General features: G+C 37.0%; 1 protein-coding gene across 1 annotated transcript in view; it reads left to right on the top strand.

The window, feature by feature from the left end:
• nbas (NBAS subunit of NRZ tethering complex) overlaps positions 1–15,026 on the top strand; it is a 202,701-nt gene that overhangs the window by 36,746 nt on the left and 150,929 nt on the right. The window contains exons 12-16 of the mRNA XM_055016167.1: positions 489–599; positions 5,197–5,390; positions 11,014–11,274; positions 14,296–14,421; positions 14,512–14,663. Of these exons, the coding sequence (XP_054872142.1) occupies positions 489–599; positions 5,197–5,390; positions 11,014–11,274; positions 14,296–14,421; positions 14,512–14,663 (844 nt within the window). The remainder of the gene's footprint in view (positions 1–488; positions 600–5,196; positions 5,391–11,013; positions 11,275–14,295; positions 14,422–14,511; positions 14,664–15,026) is intronic.

The following is a 15,026-nucleotide window of genomic DNA, read 5'->3' as shown; positions in this document are numbered from 1 at the left end:
GCAGCTGTTTTGTGTCTCTGCAGCTGTTTTGTGTCTCTGCAGCTGTTTTGTGTCTTTTTGCAGCTGTCTTGTGTCTCTGCAGCTGTCTTGTGTCTCTGCAGCTGTTTTGTGTCTCTGCAGCTGTCTTGTGTCTCTGCAGCTGTGTTTTGTGTCTCTGCAGCTGTTTTGTGTCTTTTTGCAGCTGTTTTGTGTCTCTGCAGCTGTTTTGTGTCTCTGCAGCTGTTTTGTGTCTTTTTGCAGCTGTCTTGTGTCTCTGCAGCTGTCTAGTGTGTGTCACCTGCATGTATTTGTGTGTTTCCTGGTGCTTCCATGTGTGCCCTGCAGCAGCGGTGTTGTCGTGGTGTTATTTTGTGCGTCGGATGCCTGGCTGGCTGTATTAATGTAATCTGTTTCTGGCCGAGCTGCCGAGAGTCGCTGGTTTTATGCAGAAATTCATGTTTGTTCTGCTCCAGCTGCTGTTGGTGTATAAACACGGTTAGCAGATTAATTTCCTCCTCCTTCTCCTCCTTCTCCTCCTCCTCGGTCTTCCCTGCAGCCAGGATTTGAGGAGATCAACCCGGAGTGGAAGACGTCGCTGGAGAGGAGGAAGAAAATAAAAGGTATTTTGTCCTGGAGGCTGCAGAGAGCCGACTGTGCTGCTGACACTGCAGCTCACGGCGGTTCGATTTAATGATCTTTGACACGTCCTGTTCTCTGAATTACACGCTTATTTAGACATACAAGCGACAGGAAGTGCCGAGGCAGCATGTTTCAGACGTCCAGGCCTCAGGATGTGTTCCTGTTCCCCTCTAAAGTCGGTCTTAGTGACAGTTTTGGGCCACGACGACGACGATGACTGACAGGTTGTGTAAGCAATAATCGAGACCGTCTGCAGCTCAGAGACACGCCACACGCGTGTAACATGTGACAGCAGCAACATGACGACGTTTTCAACTCCGTGATCAGTTACAAGTCACTTATGGACACATTTTGATTCATATTGGACAATTTTCCAGTCATTTTCAACCAATTATTAATAAATTTGGACACATTTCTGTCATTTTGGAGAAACTTTGAGTCATTTTAGGTGTTTTTCAAGTCCTTTTAGACAATTTTTAGATAATTTTGGACAAATTTTAGGTAATTTTGGACAAGTTTCAATATTTTCTGACACATTTGAGTCATTTTGGACAAATTCTGAGTCATTTTGAACAGTTTTTAAGTAATTTTGGACAAGTTCTTAATTTTTTAACACGTTCCTGTTATTTTGGAGAAATTTTGAATCATTTCAGAGATTTCTTTCTAAGTAATTTTAAACAAGAAGCAATTGACAGATTTTGAGTTATTATGGACACATTTTGATTCATTTTGGAAAATTTCCAGTCATTTTGGACCTATTTTTAATAATTTTGGACACGTTTCTGTCATTTTGAAGAAACTTTGAGTCATTTTAGATGTTATTCGAGTCCTTTTAGATAAATTTAAGGTCAGGAGTTCACGTAATTTCAGACACATTTGAGTCATTTTGGATGAATACTGAGTAAACACAAATGAGTTTCAAGTAATTATTGACAAATTTTGGGTAAGTTTATATGATTATGGACAAATTCTGAGTAATTTTGAACAGTTTCCAAGTAACGTTTGGACAAATTTAGAATGATTTTGGACACGTTTTGATTCTATGAATCAAAATTTATGAATTATTTTTGAAAGCTTTTGTCATTTTGAAGTTATTTCCGACAATTCTGAAGTCCTTTTAGACAAATTTCTTTTATTTTGTAGAAAATTTGAGTCATTTTGTACAAATCTAAAATAATTTTAGACAAGTTTATGCAATTCTGGAGAACATTCAAGTAATTTTAGATAAATCCAAGTAATTTGTTAAAATGTTTGTTATTCTGGGGAAACTTTGAGTCTTTTTGGACAATTTTCAAGTCCTTTTAGACAAATTTTAGGTAATTTTGGACTTTTCAAAAATAATTTCGGACACATTAGAGTCATTTTGGACACGTATAACCTTTTGGACAGGTGTATGTAATTATGAACAAGTTCTAAATAATTGTAGACAATTTTCAAGGCGTTTGAAAGAAATTTTGAATAATATTTGAAAAGCTTTTGTCATTTTAAAAAAATGTTTAATAGTTATTTTCAACAGTTTTGAAGTCGTTTAGACAAATCATAACTAATTGTAGACATTTCAGTCATTTTGTAGAAATTTTAAGCCATTTTGGACAAATGCTTAATCATTGTAAACATATTTATGTAATTATGGACAAATGTGAGTGATTTGGGATAATTTTCATGTAATTTTGGACAAATTCTAATAATTTTGAAGAGTTTTTGTCATTATGGAGAAATTTTGAGTCATTTTAGACAATTTTTGAAACATTTTGCTGAAGTTTGTGCAATTATTGACAAATTCTAAGTAGTTTTAGACTATTTATGTAGTCACTGTGTACAGAGTATTATTAAGCTGGGAAAAAAAATTGTCATTTTGAAGAAATTCTGATCAAAATTGGTCAATTTTCTATTGGTTTCAGACAAATTTGAAGTAATTTTTAACACATTTCTGTAGTTTTTTGACAATTATTGAATAATTTTCGCTGATTTCAGGTAATTTGCAAACAAGTTTTGAGTCATTTTGGACATATTTTGTAATTTTGACCAGGTTTTTGTGATATTAGAGCCATTTTGTTAGTTTTCTTTAACATTAACCTGGTTGTTTGTCATCACTTCGTCCTCCAGAGTCGACCTGTCGCCTCACTTTTCTACTGTAACGTCCTGAAACATCTGAAGAACATTTAAACCTCCTGAACTGTGCTGTGATGGCGTGTAGGCCTGAGAACCGACCAGATTTGACTCCCTGAACCTCCTTCTTCTTCTCCAACGTTAAACTGGAGCTGAAGCTGAAGCTTCTCTGTTTGGACTCTGTTCAGGAGGTTCAGCTCATGTTTACAGAGCAGGACTTTAAAAAACCCTGACTTCAGTCTTTATCAGAGAGTCTCTCTGCTCGGCAGCCGTCCTGATAACGGCCTCAGGCAGTTATTTCAGGGTAATAAAACCAGGCTCCATCTAAAAGAAGACGGGGAGAGAGAGCCATAACTGCAATTCCAGTGGTCACCAGGACATTAAAACTGCATGTGTAGGATTTAGAGCTGCTGTCAGCGACTGGTTTTATTGTTGATTAATCATTCTGTTCTGTTTTAGGTTAACTGATTAGTGGTTTATTCTGTAAAACTTCAAATAAATACTGATAAGAAAGATGCAAAAATAACTTTAAGGAAACACAAGAAGCAGCTGCAACCGATAATCTCCAATAGTGATTAATTATTCGATCGTTTTCTGGATGAATCGATCAGCTCTTTGATCCATAAAACGTATGGAAATATGGAGCAGATTTAAAATAGTTTGGTCTGAAGAAGATTAACTACAGAGCTGCAACTGATGACTTGCAAAAATTACACAAAAATATTTAAAAATGACACAAAAGATGCAACAATTACACAAAAAGATTTAAAAATGACAAAGATGCAAAAATGACAAAAAGATGTACAAAGATGCAAAAATGACAGAAAGATGCAACAGTAATTCCAAAAAAATCAAAAAAGATGCAAAAATGATGCAAAAATGGCAGGAACGGTGCAAAAAAGATGTAAAATTGACACTAAAAGATGCATAAATGACACTAGAAGATGCAAAATGATACAAAAAAGATGCAAAAAGGTACAAAGATGACAAAGATGCAAAAATGACAGAAAAAGATGCAAAAATGATACAAAAAGATGCAAAAATGACAGAAAAGATGCGAAAATTACCCAAATGTATGCAAAAAGATGCAAAAATAAGAAAAAGATGCAAAAAATACATAAAAAGATGTAAAAATGACACAAAAAGATGCAAAAATGACGCAAAAAGATGCAACAATGACAAACGAATAACAAATGTCAAAAAATAAAAGATCTACAGAACTGTTTCCATTCAGGTTCACCCTCTGATCTCCAAACTACTCTTTCTGGGAGTTTTTCTTCACTGTAGGTTAATTTTTCATTCAGTTTACTGTCAAAAAGAGGGAAAGAAACCAGAAAATATTCAGAGAATTTAACAAAAAATGTACTTAAACCAATTAAACAATTAGTTTATTAGTGTTTTACATCAGAAAATGTTCAAAATGTGGATCAGAGTTCCCTCAAATGTCTGGTTTAGTCCAAAGCTCTTCAGTTTACTGTCACAGAAGAAATAAATCTGAAACTATTCACATTTAAGAAGCTGGAATCACATAATTTAGACTGATTTTATCTACAGATTAACAGATTATTCTAAAATCTGCTGGAGGCGACCAAACTTGGAGCTAAAAATGTGGATTTAATCATAAATATTCCCTGTATGTATTTAAATTAGAACATTTTTGGATTGAGTTTGGTTTGATGAACCTTCATTCAAGGGCTGAAACTTGATATTACTATTAGTTTAAATATTGATTTAAAAAAATTAATGTTTTGTCTCTAAAATGTCTAAAAATGTGGATTGGAGTTTCCTCAAATGTCTGGTTGAGTCCAAAGATCTTCAATTTACTGTCACAGAGGAAAGAAATCCGAAAATATTCACATTTAAGAAGCTGAAATAACAAAATTTAGACTGTTTTAATCTACAGATTATTCTAAAATCTGCTGGATTAGACCAAACTTGGAGCTAAAAATCAGAATTTATCCATAAATATTCTGTCTGGATTAAAATTAGAACATTTTTGGATGAAGTTTGGTTTAATGAAGCTTCATTAATGGGCTGAAACTAAAGATTAGAAGATAAAGATTTAAATATTCATTAAAAAAAATGAAGTGGTTGTATGGTCTCTAAATTGTCAGAAAATAGTTGAAAAATGTAGATCAGCGTTTCCTCAAATGTCTTGTTTAGTCCAAAGATCTTCAGTTTGCTGTCACAGAGAAAAGAAACCAGAAAATATTCACATTAAGAAGCTGGAATCACAGAATTTAGACTGATTTTTGTTTATAAAAAATGCTCAGACAGATTTATATTTTTGAACAGGTGATGAAACTACAGAGGACCCATGTTAGAGCCTTGTGGTTCTCCTCAGACTTTTATAAACCAACCTGTAACTGAGGCTGATGTTGCTGCTTTATATTAACTTTAACTGATAACCACCAGAATAAAACCATTTATCGTCCACGTTTTCACGCTGTTTTCCGTGTCTCGGTCCAGATAAGGAGCAGTACTACCCCCTGGTGGACGTCAGCTGGTGGAGCGACGTGGTTCTGATTCTGGCTCGCTGCTCCGGATCCGTCACCGTCTCCTCGGTCCGGACGCTCAGGAACCTCCTGGGGAAATCCTGCGAGTGGTTCGAGCCGTCGCCTCGACTCACCGCCGCTCACGACGGCGGCTTCCTCAGCCTGGAGGTAAACGTTGGAGGGAGTTTGTTCTGAGATTCTAGATTCTGACCTGCAGGATCTAAAGGAGGATCGGGGAATAGAGGACAGGTTACTTTAGTTCAGGATGGAACTCCTCCAAATACACACCTTCTGGTCCATCAGGTCGGTTATTTGTTCAACCCTCTGAGCTACAAGCTGCTCTTTCTGGGTGTTTTTGCACATTTTTCCACACTGTTGCTTCATTTTTCTCTACAATCTAAAGTCCTACAGCTCTAAACAGAACAACTATGAAGGAGAAAGAACTCAGAGACGTCTTCTGTCAGTAGGACACAGTTAGAATGACACAAAGACAGAACAATACCATGAATAGATGCACAAAAGATGCAAAAATGACCTGAAAAGAAGCAAAAAAGATGCAAAAGTGATGGAAAAGATGCAACAATGACACAAAGATAGAAAAAAGATGCAAAAGGTGCAAAAATGACACTAAAAGGTGCAAAAGAGTTGCTCAAATGTGCAAAAATGGCACAGAAAATGCAAAAAGGTTTAAAAAAAATGCAGAAAGTACACAAAAAAGATGCAGAAATTATGCATAAATATGCAAAAATGGCACAAAAAGTTGCAAAAATGACACAATTTCAGCTGAAGTCTGAATTGTTGTGACATGACCGAGTGCAGGATTTGTTGTTTTTTTACATACTTTTTTGTTAATTTTTAACCTTTTTTTTTTTTTTTTTTTTTAAGCAGATGGGGATTTTTTACAAAACATCTTGTTTTAAAGCTCAGATTTGTCCAAATTGAACCCAACTACTCGTTAGAGGACCGTCTGAAAACTAAAATCCATCCGTTGGTTGTGTTTTTCCACCTCCTGCTCTGATAAATAATGATAAATGCTGTAGCTTAGTTTATATTCGTGTCTTTGTCATGAATCCGGATGGTTAAATGAGTAAAACGGTGAAATAAAAGCCTGTTTCTGACTAAACACCATCCTGCCGTCCTGAATGGTTCTGAATGGTTCCCTCCCTGCTGCTGCTGCTGCTGATGATGATGGTGATGATGATGATGAAACGTGCACACAAAGAGCTGCGATCACATCAGCCGCTCTTTCATTTCTCTGCTGCGCTGCTTTTATTTCATTTTTTATCTGATTGCTGCTGCAGCTCTGGGGAAGGTTTCATCAGCTGCAGAGGGGGAGGGGAGGATTTCTGTTCAGCGTTCTACACAGAACGTCTGTTTCTACATCAAAAACTGACCTTTATACCGTTATTATTAATAATAAACTACATGAGGAACAATAACCGGCCGTTAATAAACCTAATAAAGGTTTTAATCAGGATTTAGTTCAGAGAAAACCTGTTTTTATGTGAACCTGAGCACAGTTTTACCTTCATTCTGTCAATATTTTACAGTTACAGACACTTTAAGTTCAGATATTATATATAAATATTAAATTTATCATTTCTGAGCCTCAAATCTTCATAAATACATTAAACAGACATATAAAGTCCAACACTGGACCATCTGGGAGTCATTTGGATCATTTCTGAGTCATACTGGGACATCTTTCTAAAACCATATTGGACAAATTTTGATTAAATTTGGAAATTGTGCGTAAAATCAGACACACGTTATACCATTATGGACTATTTATGAGTCACATTAAACATTTTTTGAAGTCATTTTTGACTTTCAGTTTTTTGTCATTTTTGTCAGTGGGTTTGTCATATTGGGGTGTTTTAGATACATTTTGAGTAATTTTCTTTATAATTCTGGTCAATTTTTGTTCAGTTTTGGACAATTTTTGGGTCATTTGAGCCATTTTGAGTCATTGAAATAGTTTTTACCATTTTGGACAATTTGTGTGTCACATTTAACATTTTTTGAGTCATTTTTGACGAACTGAATCATCTTGAACAGATTTTTGTGATTTTTCACAAGTTTTATTTTGAGTCATTTTTTTAATGTTGATAAATTTTTGTTCTGCTTTGAACAGTTTTTGGTCATTTGGGTATTTTCTGGGTCATATTGGGGCTTTTTTTGGGTAATTTTTTGACATTTTTTAAAACCATTTTGATCAGTTTGGGAGTCATGAACATTTTGTGAGTAATTTTGGATCATTTTTGAGACATTTCTTTGTAATTTTGGCATTTTTTTTAAAAAACAAACATTGTGGATACATTTGGTTCAATTTGCATAATTTGCAAAATTCAGACAAATTTTATATCATTCTGGACAATTTGTGAGTCACATTGAATATTTTTTGTCATTTTTGACCAATATTGAGTCATCTTTTCTTGTGATTTATGACAATAGGTTGCTCATTCAGGGCTGTTTTAGATATGAAGCTTGTCAAAAATTATTAAAAACATCTAAAATGACATGAAAATATTCAAAATGACCAACAAATTTGCCAAAATTGTCCAAAATTACTCCCAAATTGACCAAAAATTGTCTAAGGAAATGTCCAAAATGACAGATAAATGTCAAATTGACTTAGAATTTATCCAAAATTGTCCAAAAATTATAATAAAAATGTCCAAAATGACACAAATTGCCCTAAATGACACATTAATTTGAAAATATCTCAGAATCTGCCCAGAATTATTCAGTCCAAGCGTCCAAAATGATTTAAAAATTGTCCAGAAATGACAACAAATGTCCAAAAAGGGGGCTGCACAGTGGTGTAGTGGTTAGCACTTTCGCCTTGCAGCAAGAAGGTCCCTGGTTTGCGTCCCGGCTTTCCCGGGATCTTTCTGCATGGAGTTTGCATGTTCTCCCTGTGCATGCGTGGGTTTTCTCCGGGTACTCCGGCTTCCTCCCACAGTCCAAAAATATGCTGAGGTTAATTGATCATTCTAAATTGCCCGTAGGTGTGAATGTGAGAGTGATTGTTTGTCTCTGTATGTAGCCCTGCGACAGACTGGTGACCTGTCTAGGGTGTCCCCTGCCTTCACCTGAGTCAGCTGGGATAGACTCCAGCCCCCCCATGACCCTAGTGAGGATTAAGCGGTGTATAGATAATGGATGGATGGATGTCCAAAAAGCTTGAAAGCTTGCACTGATGGAAATATTCACAGCAGCTTTGATTCAATAACTAAGGTTACTGTAGATGAATAATCAGATGATTCTGAGGTGAACTTTTGTCAGATTTAGTAGATTTTCTTTGGAATAAAAAGTCTAAATGACCGTATCGGATAAAAACTAAAGCAGGCATCAATATTCAGACTAAATCTGAACGACTGCTGAAGCGTGTGGAAGAAAAATCAGAGATTGGTGAATAAAAGTGAGTAAAAGACTTTGGACAGCAGGATTTAGAGTTCCTGTCGGGCAGCTCGACCTTGATGCCTGCTGAGTTTGCTCCGAGTTAAATTAAGTTTCAACAGCAGTAGATGGAAACTCGTTTTTCATTCATCTCTTTATGCTGGTCAATAAAGAAGCATCAGGAAGTCATCAAGGAGGAAAACTGCGAATCAGGAGTGAAGTTGTTCATCAGTTTTAGCTAAAAAATACTTAGATTACTACTTGTTATTACTTACAAGAAATTTAATTAAGATTTGTGAAAGTATGGAAGGAAAAAGGATTGTTAAAGAACAACTTAGTTTAAAATAATTCACTAATTGTCCAAAATGACAAAAAAACTAAATGCCTTGAAATCAGCCTCAAATGTCTAAAATAGCATTGAATTTGTCCAAAATTACCTAAAAAAAATAAATGTAAAATGACTTATAGGTTGTTTAAAATGACAAATAAATGTCAAAATGATTTCATAACTGTCCAAATTTTTAAAAAAGAAACAAACAAAACAAACCATCCAACCAAAGTGACTTAAAGCTTGACAGAATAATTCTGTTTAAAATAACCAATTGTCCAAAATGACAAAATGTTTTAAAAATGAATCTGAAATGACTCATAACTTGTCCACAATTTTAAAACATGTCTAAAAGGACAAAATTGACTCACAATTTGTCCAAACTCCCAAAAATAAAATAAAAACATGAAAAATTAATGTCAAAATGACTTAGAATTTATCCAGAATTATTTAAAAATATGTCCAAAATTACTCCAAAATTTAGGAAATGACAAAGATTGTCTAAAAATGACTCCAAAATTAACCATAAATGACAAGAAAAGTCCAAAATGACACAAAGATTGTATGAAATGACAAATGGATGTAAAAATAACTGTCCAGAATTTTTCAGAAAATGTTCAAAATCTCTCCATAATTGACCAAAAATTACAAAAAAGTCCAAAAATAACAGAATTATTCAAAAATTGTCCAAAATTTACCAAATATCACAAAAAATGGAAGAAATTCCTCAAAGATTGTCTAAAATGACAAATTAGTGTCAAAATGACTTAGAAATTATCCAGGATTATGCAAAAAATTGTCCAAAATTACTCCAAAAAATGGCCAAAAAAATTACAAAAAAGTTCCCAAAATGACAGAATATATCCAGAATTATTCAAAATATGGCCAAAATTACTCCAAAATTGACCAAAAATGACAACAAATGGAGGAAATTACTCAAAGATTTTCTAAAAAATGACTCTAAAATTAACCACAAATGCCAAGAAATGTCCAAAATGACTCAAAGATTGTCTAAAATGACAAATTAGTGTCAAAAGGACTTAGAAATTATCCAGGATTAATCAAAAATTTGTCAGAAATTACTCCAAAAATGGCCCAAAAAATTACACAAAAGTCCAAAAATGACACAATGTCCAAAATAACATAATTTATCCAGAATTAGTCAAAATATGGCCAAACTTACTCCACAATTAACCCAATAACTCTATAAAAGCCCCTAAACGACATAGAATTATTCAAAAATTGTCCCAAAAAATTTAGAAAAAAATCCCAAAATGACAGAATTATCCAGAATTATTCAAAAAAAATCCCCAAACTGACTAAAAAATTGACCAAAAATGACAAAAATTGGAGGAATTGACTCAAATATTCTGTAAAATGTCAAACAGAAGTAAAAAGGTTTGAAAACGTCCAGAAATATTTTTTAAAAAATGTCCAAAAAGACATTTTTGCACAACTGACTTCCCCTCTTGACGTCCCTTTAGTTTGCCCCTAGTTATGCTGCTATAGGCCTAGACTGCTGGGGAACCTCTCTGGATGCACTGAGCCCTTCTCTAACTACCTATGTATTTACTATATATACCATTATTGCATTACATTCACTCTGTTTCTTTCTGTGTCCTTTCTCCGAGTGTCCCTGGTCCCAGAGCTGGATGCTGGATGCTTCAGATGTGTGGCTGTGTTTTATGGTCCTTGTGTCCCACCCCCCACCTCTCTATCTCTACCCCTCTATCTGTATCCCTCTATCTCTACCTCTACCCCTCTATCTCTACCTCTCTATCTCTTCTGTCCCTCTCAACCCGCCCGGCCAGCAGGCAGATGGGTCCCCCCACATTAGATCCAGGTTCTGCTCGAGGTTTTTTCCCTGTTAAAAGGGTGTTTTCCTGCCACTGTCGCCTTTTGGCTTGCTCTGGGGGTCAGGCATATGGGTTCTGTAAAGCGTCTCGAGACAATTTGACTGTAATTGGCGCTATATAAATAAAATTGAATTGAATTGAATTGAATTTTAGAAGCCGTGTTTTTGCGTCTAAAGCCGTCTTCTCGTCTGTCTTGGTCCTCCAGTGCGAGGTGAAGCTGGCCCAGAAACGAGGACGTCTGGAGAGCAGCCTCAGCGGCGAGGACGAGGACGATGGAGGAGACTCGGACTCGGACGAGGAGGCGTCGGCTAAAGCCAGATACTTCGGATACATCAAGCAGGGCCTCTACTACGTCACTGAGATGGAGAGGTTCGCTCCTCCACGGAAAAGACCTCGAACCGTCTCCAAGAACTACCGGCTGGTCAGCCTGAGGTCCACCACCCCAGAGGAGCTCTACCAGAGGAAGGTAGGAGGTCCAGGAGATGTTTAGTGGTAGGAGCTCTACCAGAGGAAGGTAGGAGGACCAGGAGGAGTAGGAGGAGATGTTTTCGTGCGTGTTTTTGTGATCATTTTACATCTTTTTGTGGTAATATTTTTGTCATTTAGAGCAGTTTTGTCATCTGATGAGTTGATGACTTTTTTGTGTGTTTTTATGGTGATGTTGCATCTTTTTGTAGTAATTTTTTCATGCTTTCCTGCAGTTTAGTGATGTGATGTGAGACTTGCTTTGCTGCATGAATCCAGCTGAGCTCCGTGGTTCTGTTGGACCAGCTCCAGAGACGCTGGTTCTGCTTTCAGGCTGTTTTGGGTCCTGGAGGATTCCCTGGGATGCTAATTACTGCTTTAGAAATGCGGCGCTACAGATTGCAGCAGTAGAGGTGGAGCTGGATGTCGGCTCTCTGTGGTTCTGAGCCGTCCATCCGTCATCTTTATGAGTCTTCTTCATCACTGTCATCATCATTAGACGCCATTAGTCCTCAGTCATACATCATTATTATCTCAGCGCAGCAGCTGCTGCTCTCAGCCTCCTCACGTGTTACACATGTAGGAGGAAATCTCTACATACGTGTGCTGAAAGGAAACACAGCAGTAAAGAGATGGATGCTAATAGACTTCTACAGCTGCTCTGGTTTCCTGCAGGTCAAGTTCAATCTTTAATGTAAACACAACCCTACTGACCTCAGAGCAGCTCTCTGGGAATAACGCTGATACTGGGAGTGTTCCATGTCTTTTAGAGAATTTAGCATCTGTTAGTGGCGATTCCACGTCTTTGTCAGATTTGTTTCTGGGGATTTTCTGTTGGTTTTGTGTTTTTTCTGGTGGTTTTGTGTCTTTTTCTGGTGATTGTGCTTCTTTTTCTGGTGATTTTGCGTTATTTGTTTAGATTTTGCATCTTTTTCTGGTGGTTTTGTGTCTTTTTCTGGTAGTTTTGTGTCTTTCTGGTGGTTTTGTGTCTTTTTGTGTTGGTTTTGTGTCTTTTTCTGGTCATTTTGTGTCTTTCTGTTGGTTTTGTGTCTTTTTCTGGTGGTTTTGTGTCTTTCTGTTGGTTTTGTGTCTTTTTCTGGTGATTGTGCTTCTTTTTCTGGTGGTTTTGTGTCTTTTTCTGGTGGTTTTGTGTCTTTCTGGTGGTTTTGTGTCTTTCTGGTGGTTTTGTGTCTTTTTGTGTTGGTTTTGTGTCTTTTTCTGGTGATTTTGCGTTATTTTGTTTGGATTTTGCATCTTTTTCTGGTGTTTTTGTGTCTTTTTCTGGTGGTTTTGTGTCTTTCTGATGGTTTTGTGTCTTTTTCTGTGAGCTTTGCATCTTTCTGTGGTGATTTCACTTTCTTTGTTGTAATTGTACGTCTTTTCATAGGGATTTTGCATCTTTTTTTGTTGTTTTGTGTGTTTTAGTGGCAATTTCTCATTTTTTTCTCGTGGTTTTGCGACTTCTTTTGGTAATTTTGACTCGGTTTCCATCATGCATCTTGTTACAGTTGATCAGTAAAATACTAAACATTGCGTGGATATTCCACCAGACTAATCCTCTGTTGACTCCTAGCTGACCGACTCTCCACCCTGAATGTTCATATTTACTTTTCATCTCTAAACTCCAGCTGGTTCTGTTAGTCTGGATGGACGTTTCTGCAGACCTCCACTGAAGCTCAGACCCAGAGGGACCGGATCCGCCCTCGCTGGGTTTCATATTAAAGTCGTGGGTGAGCAGATCCGGTGTTCTCAGGTCGCCTCCTGTAACCTCGCTGCAGGAGGACGGGGCCGGCTGACGGTTTTATTAGCTGAATCCTCAGAGGGAAGCAGCTGTTTTGAAGTCCTCCTACGTGAGCTGGAGCTGTGTGGGGTTCTCACTGCCCTCCAGGAACCACAGTCTGGCTAATGTGCTGCTTTGTCCTCCTACACAGATGGAAACTCTGCTGCTGCTGCATCAACCGCAGTCATTCTGCTGCCGGATTTAATCATTTCAGGAGACGTCGATGCGACAAAAAGCCTCTTTTAGCATCATTACGCGCCGACATGTGAGCCAGGCGGCTTCACGATGAATAATAATGACGAGCAGCAGCTTGAACCAGCAGGTTTTAGTTAAATATCAATCTAAACCAGCAGATTTTAGTTAAATATTAAAGTAAACCAGCAGAATTTAGTTAAATATTAAAGTAAACCAGCAGGATTTAGTTAAATATTAAACTTAACCAGCAGGTTTTAGTTAAATATTAAACTAAACCAGCAGATTTTAGTTAAATATTAAACTTAACCAGCAGGTTTTTGATAATATTAAACTAAACCAGCAGATTTTAGTTAAATATTAAACTAAACCAGCAGATTTTAGTTAAATATTAAACTTAACCAGCAGGTTTTTGATAATATTAAACTAAACCAGCAGATTTTAGTTAAATATTAAACTAAACCAGCAGATTTTAGTTAAATATTAAACTAAACCAGCAGATTTTAGTTAAAGAATGATTTTGTGTCTGTTTGTGGTAATTTTTTGTCTTTAGTGTGGATTTTGCTTCTTTTTCTTTTAGTTTTGTGACGTTTTCTGGTGGTTTTGTGGCATTTTCTGGTGGTTTTGTGTCATTTTCTGGTGGTTTTGTATCTTTTGTTTGGATTTTGCATCTGTTTGTGGTGATTGCACGTTTTGTCACCTCCTTTTGTGATGATTTGCATCTTTTTCTCTTAGTTTTGTATCTTTTGTGTGGATTTTGTTGGAATTTCTCATCTTTCTGTGTTGAACTTCCTGTCAGGGTTCAATTAGTCGATTTTTTTGTCACCTGTTAAATTAGTCGCCAGCTATTTAGATGCTCATTCAGCTGGTTTTTCTTAGTTTTTTATTCATTTGATTCGTTTGCATAAAGATTAAATCGATCATTTCCCCTCAGGATGGTGAAAAAATGGAATTAAATGATTGTTTTTTCCTCTCAAGTCAACCTTTTTATCCTCCTCAGATGTGTTTAATGCTCCAGCTCTTCTGTTGTCTGTTGTGTTCGTCCTGCAGATCGATAACGAGGAGTACGGTGAGGCTCTGTCTCTGGCTCAGGCCTACAACCTGGACTCGGACCTGGTCTACCAGAGGCAGTGGAGGAAGAGCACCGTCAGCATCGCCTCCATCCAGGACTATCTGGTGAAGCTTCCTGTTTATTCCCTGGATCTGTTTCACAGCATGTTTCCTCGGCCTGCCCTCCCAATTCTCTGTCTGTCCTCCTAAACCCAGAGCAAGATCCGGAAGCGCTCCTGGGTTCTGCACGAGTGCGTGGAACGAGTCCCGGAGAACGTGGACGCCGCCAAAGAGCTGCTGCAGTACGGCCTGAAGGGAACCGACCTGGAGGCGCTGATCGCCATCGGAAACCGGGAGGACGGAGGGAGGTAGGATGAGGAAAAAAACCACGATGCTTATGATGCAGGAGGCTGCAGGGAGGCAGAAATCAATTATCATTCAGGTCACGGCATGAAAATCTGTCAGAATGTCTCACCTGACCTCCATAAGGGGACCAAATCAACATAGAAACATAAAAAATACCACGAAAAGCTGAAAAATCACTGCAAACATACAAAAAAAAATCCACCTGACCACCGTAAAGAGACCAAATCAACACAGAAACATAAAAAATACCACGAAAAGCTGAAAAATCACTGCAAACATACAAAAAAATATCCACCTGACCTCCGTAAAGAGACCAAATCAACACAGAAACATAAAAAATACCATGAAAAGCTGAAAAATCACTG

This window comes from Amphiprion ocellaris, chromosome 12, assembly GCF_022539595.1.
Source record: "Amphiprion ocellaris isolate individual 3 ecotype Okinawa chromosome 12, ASM2253959v1, whole genome shotgun sequence".
Taxonomy (NCBI): Eukaryota; Metazoa; Chordata; class Actinopteri; family Pomacentridae; genus Amphiprion; species Amphiprion ocellaris.
Note: the sequence above shows the minus strand (reverse complement) of the source record. Positions and strands in the feature narration are given on the sequence as shown.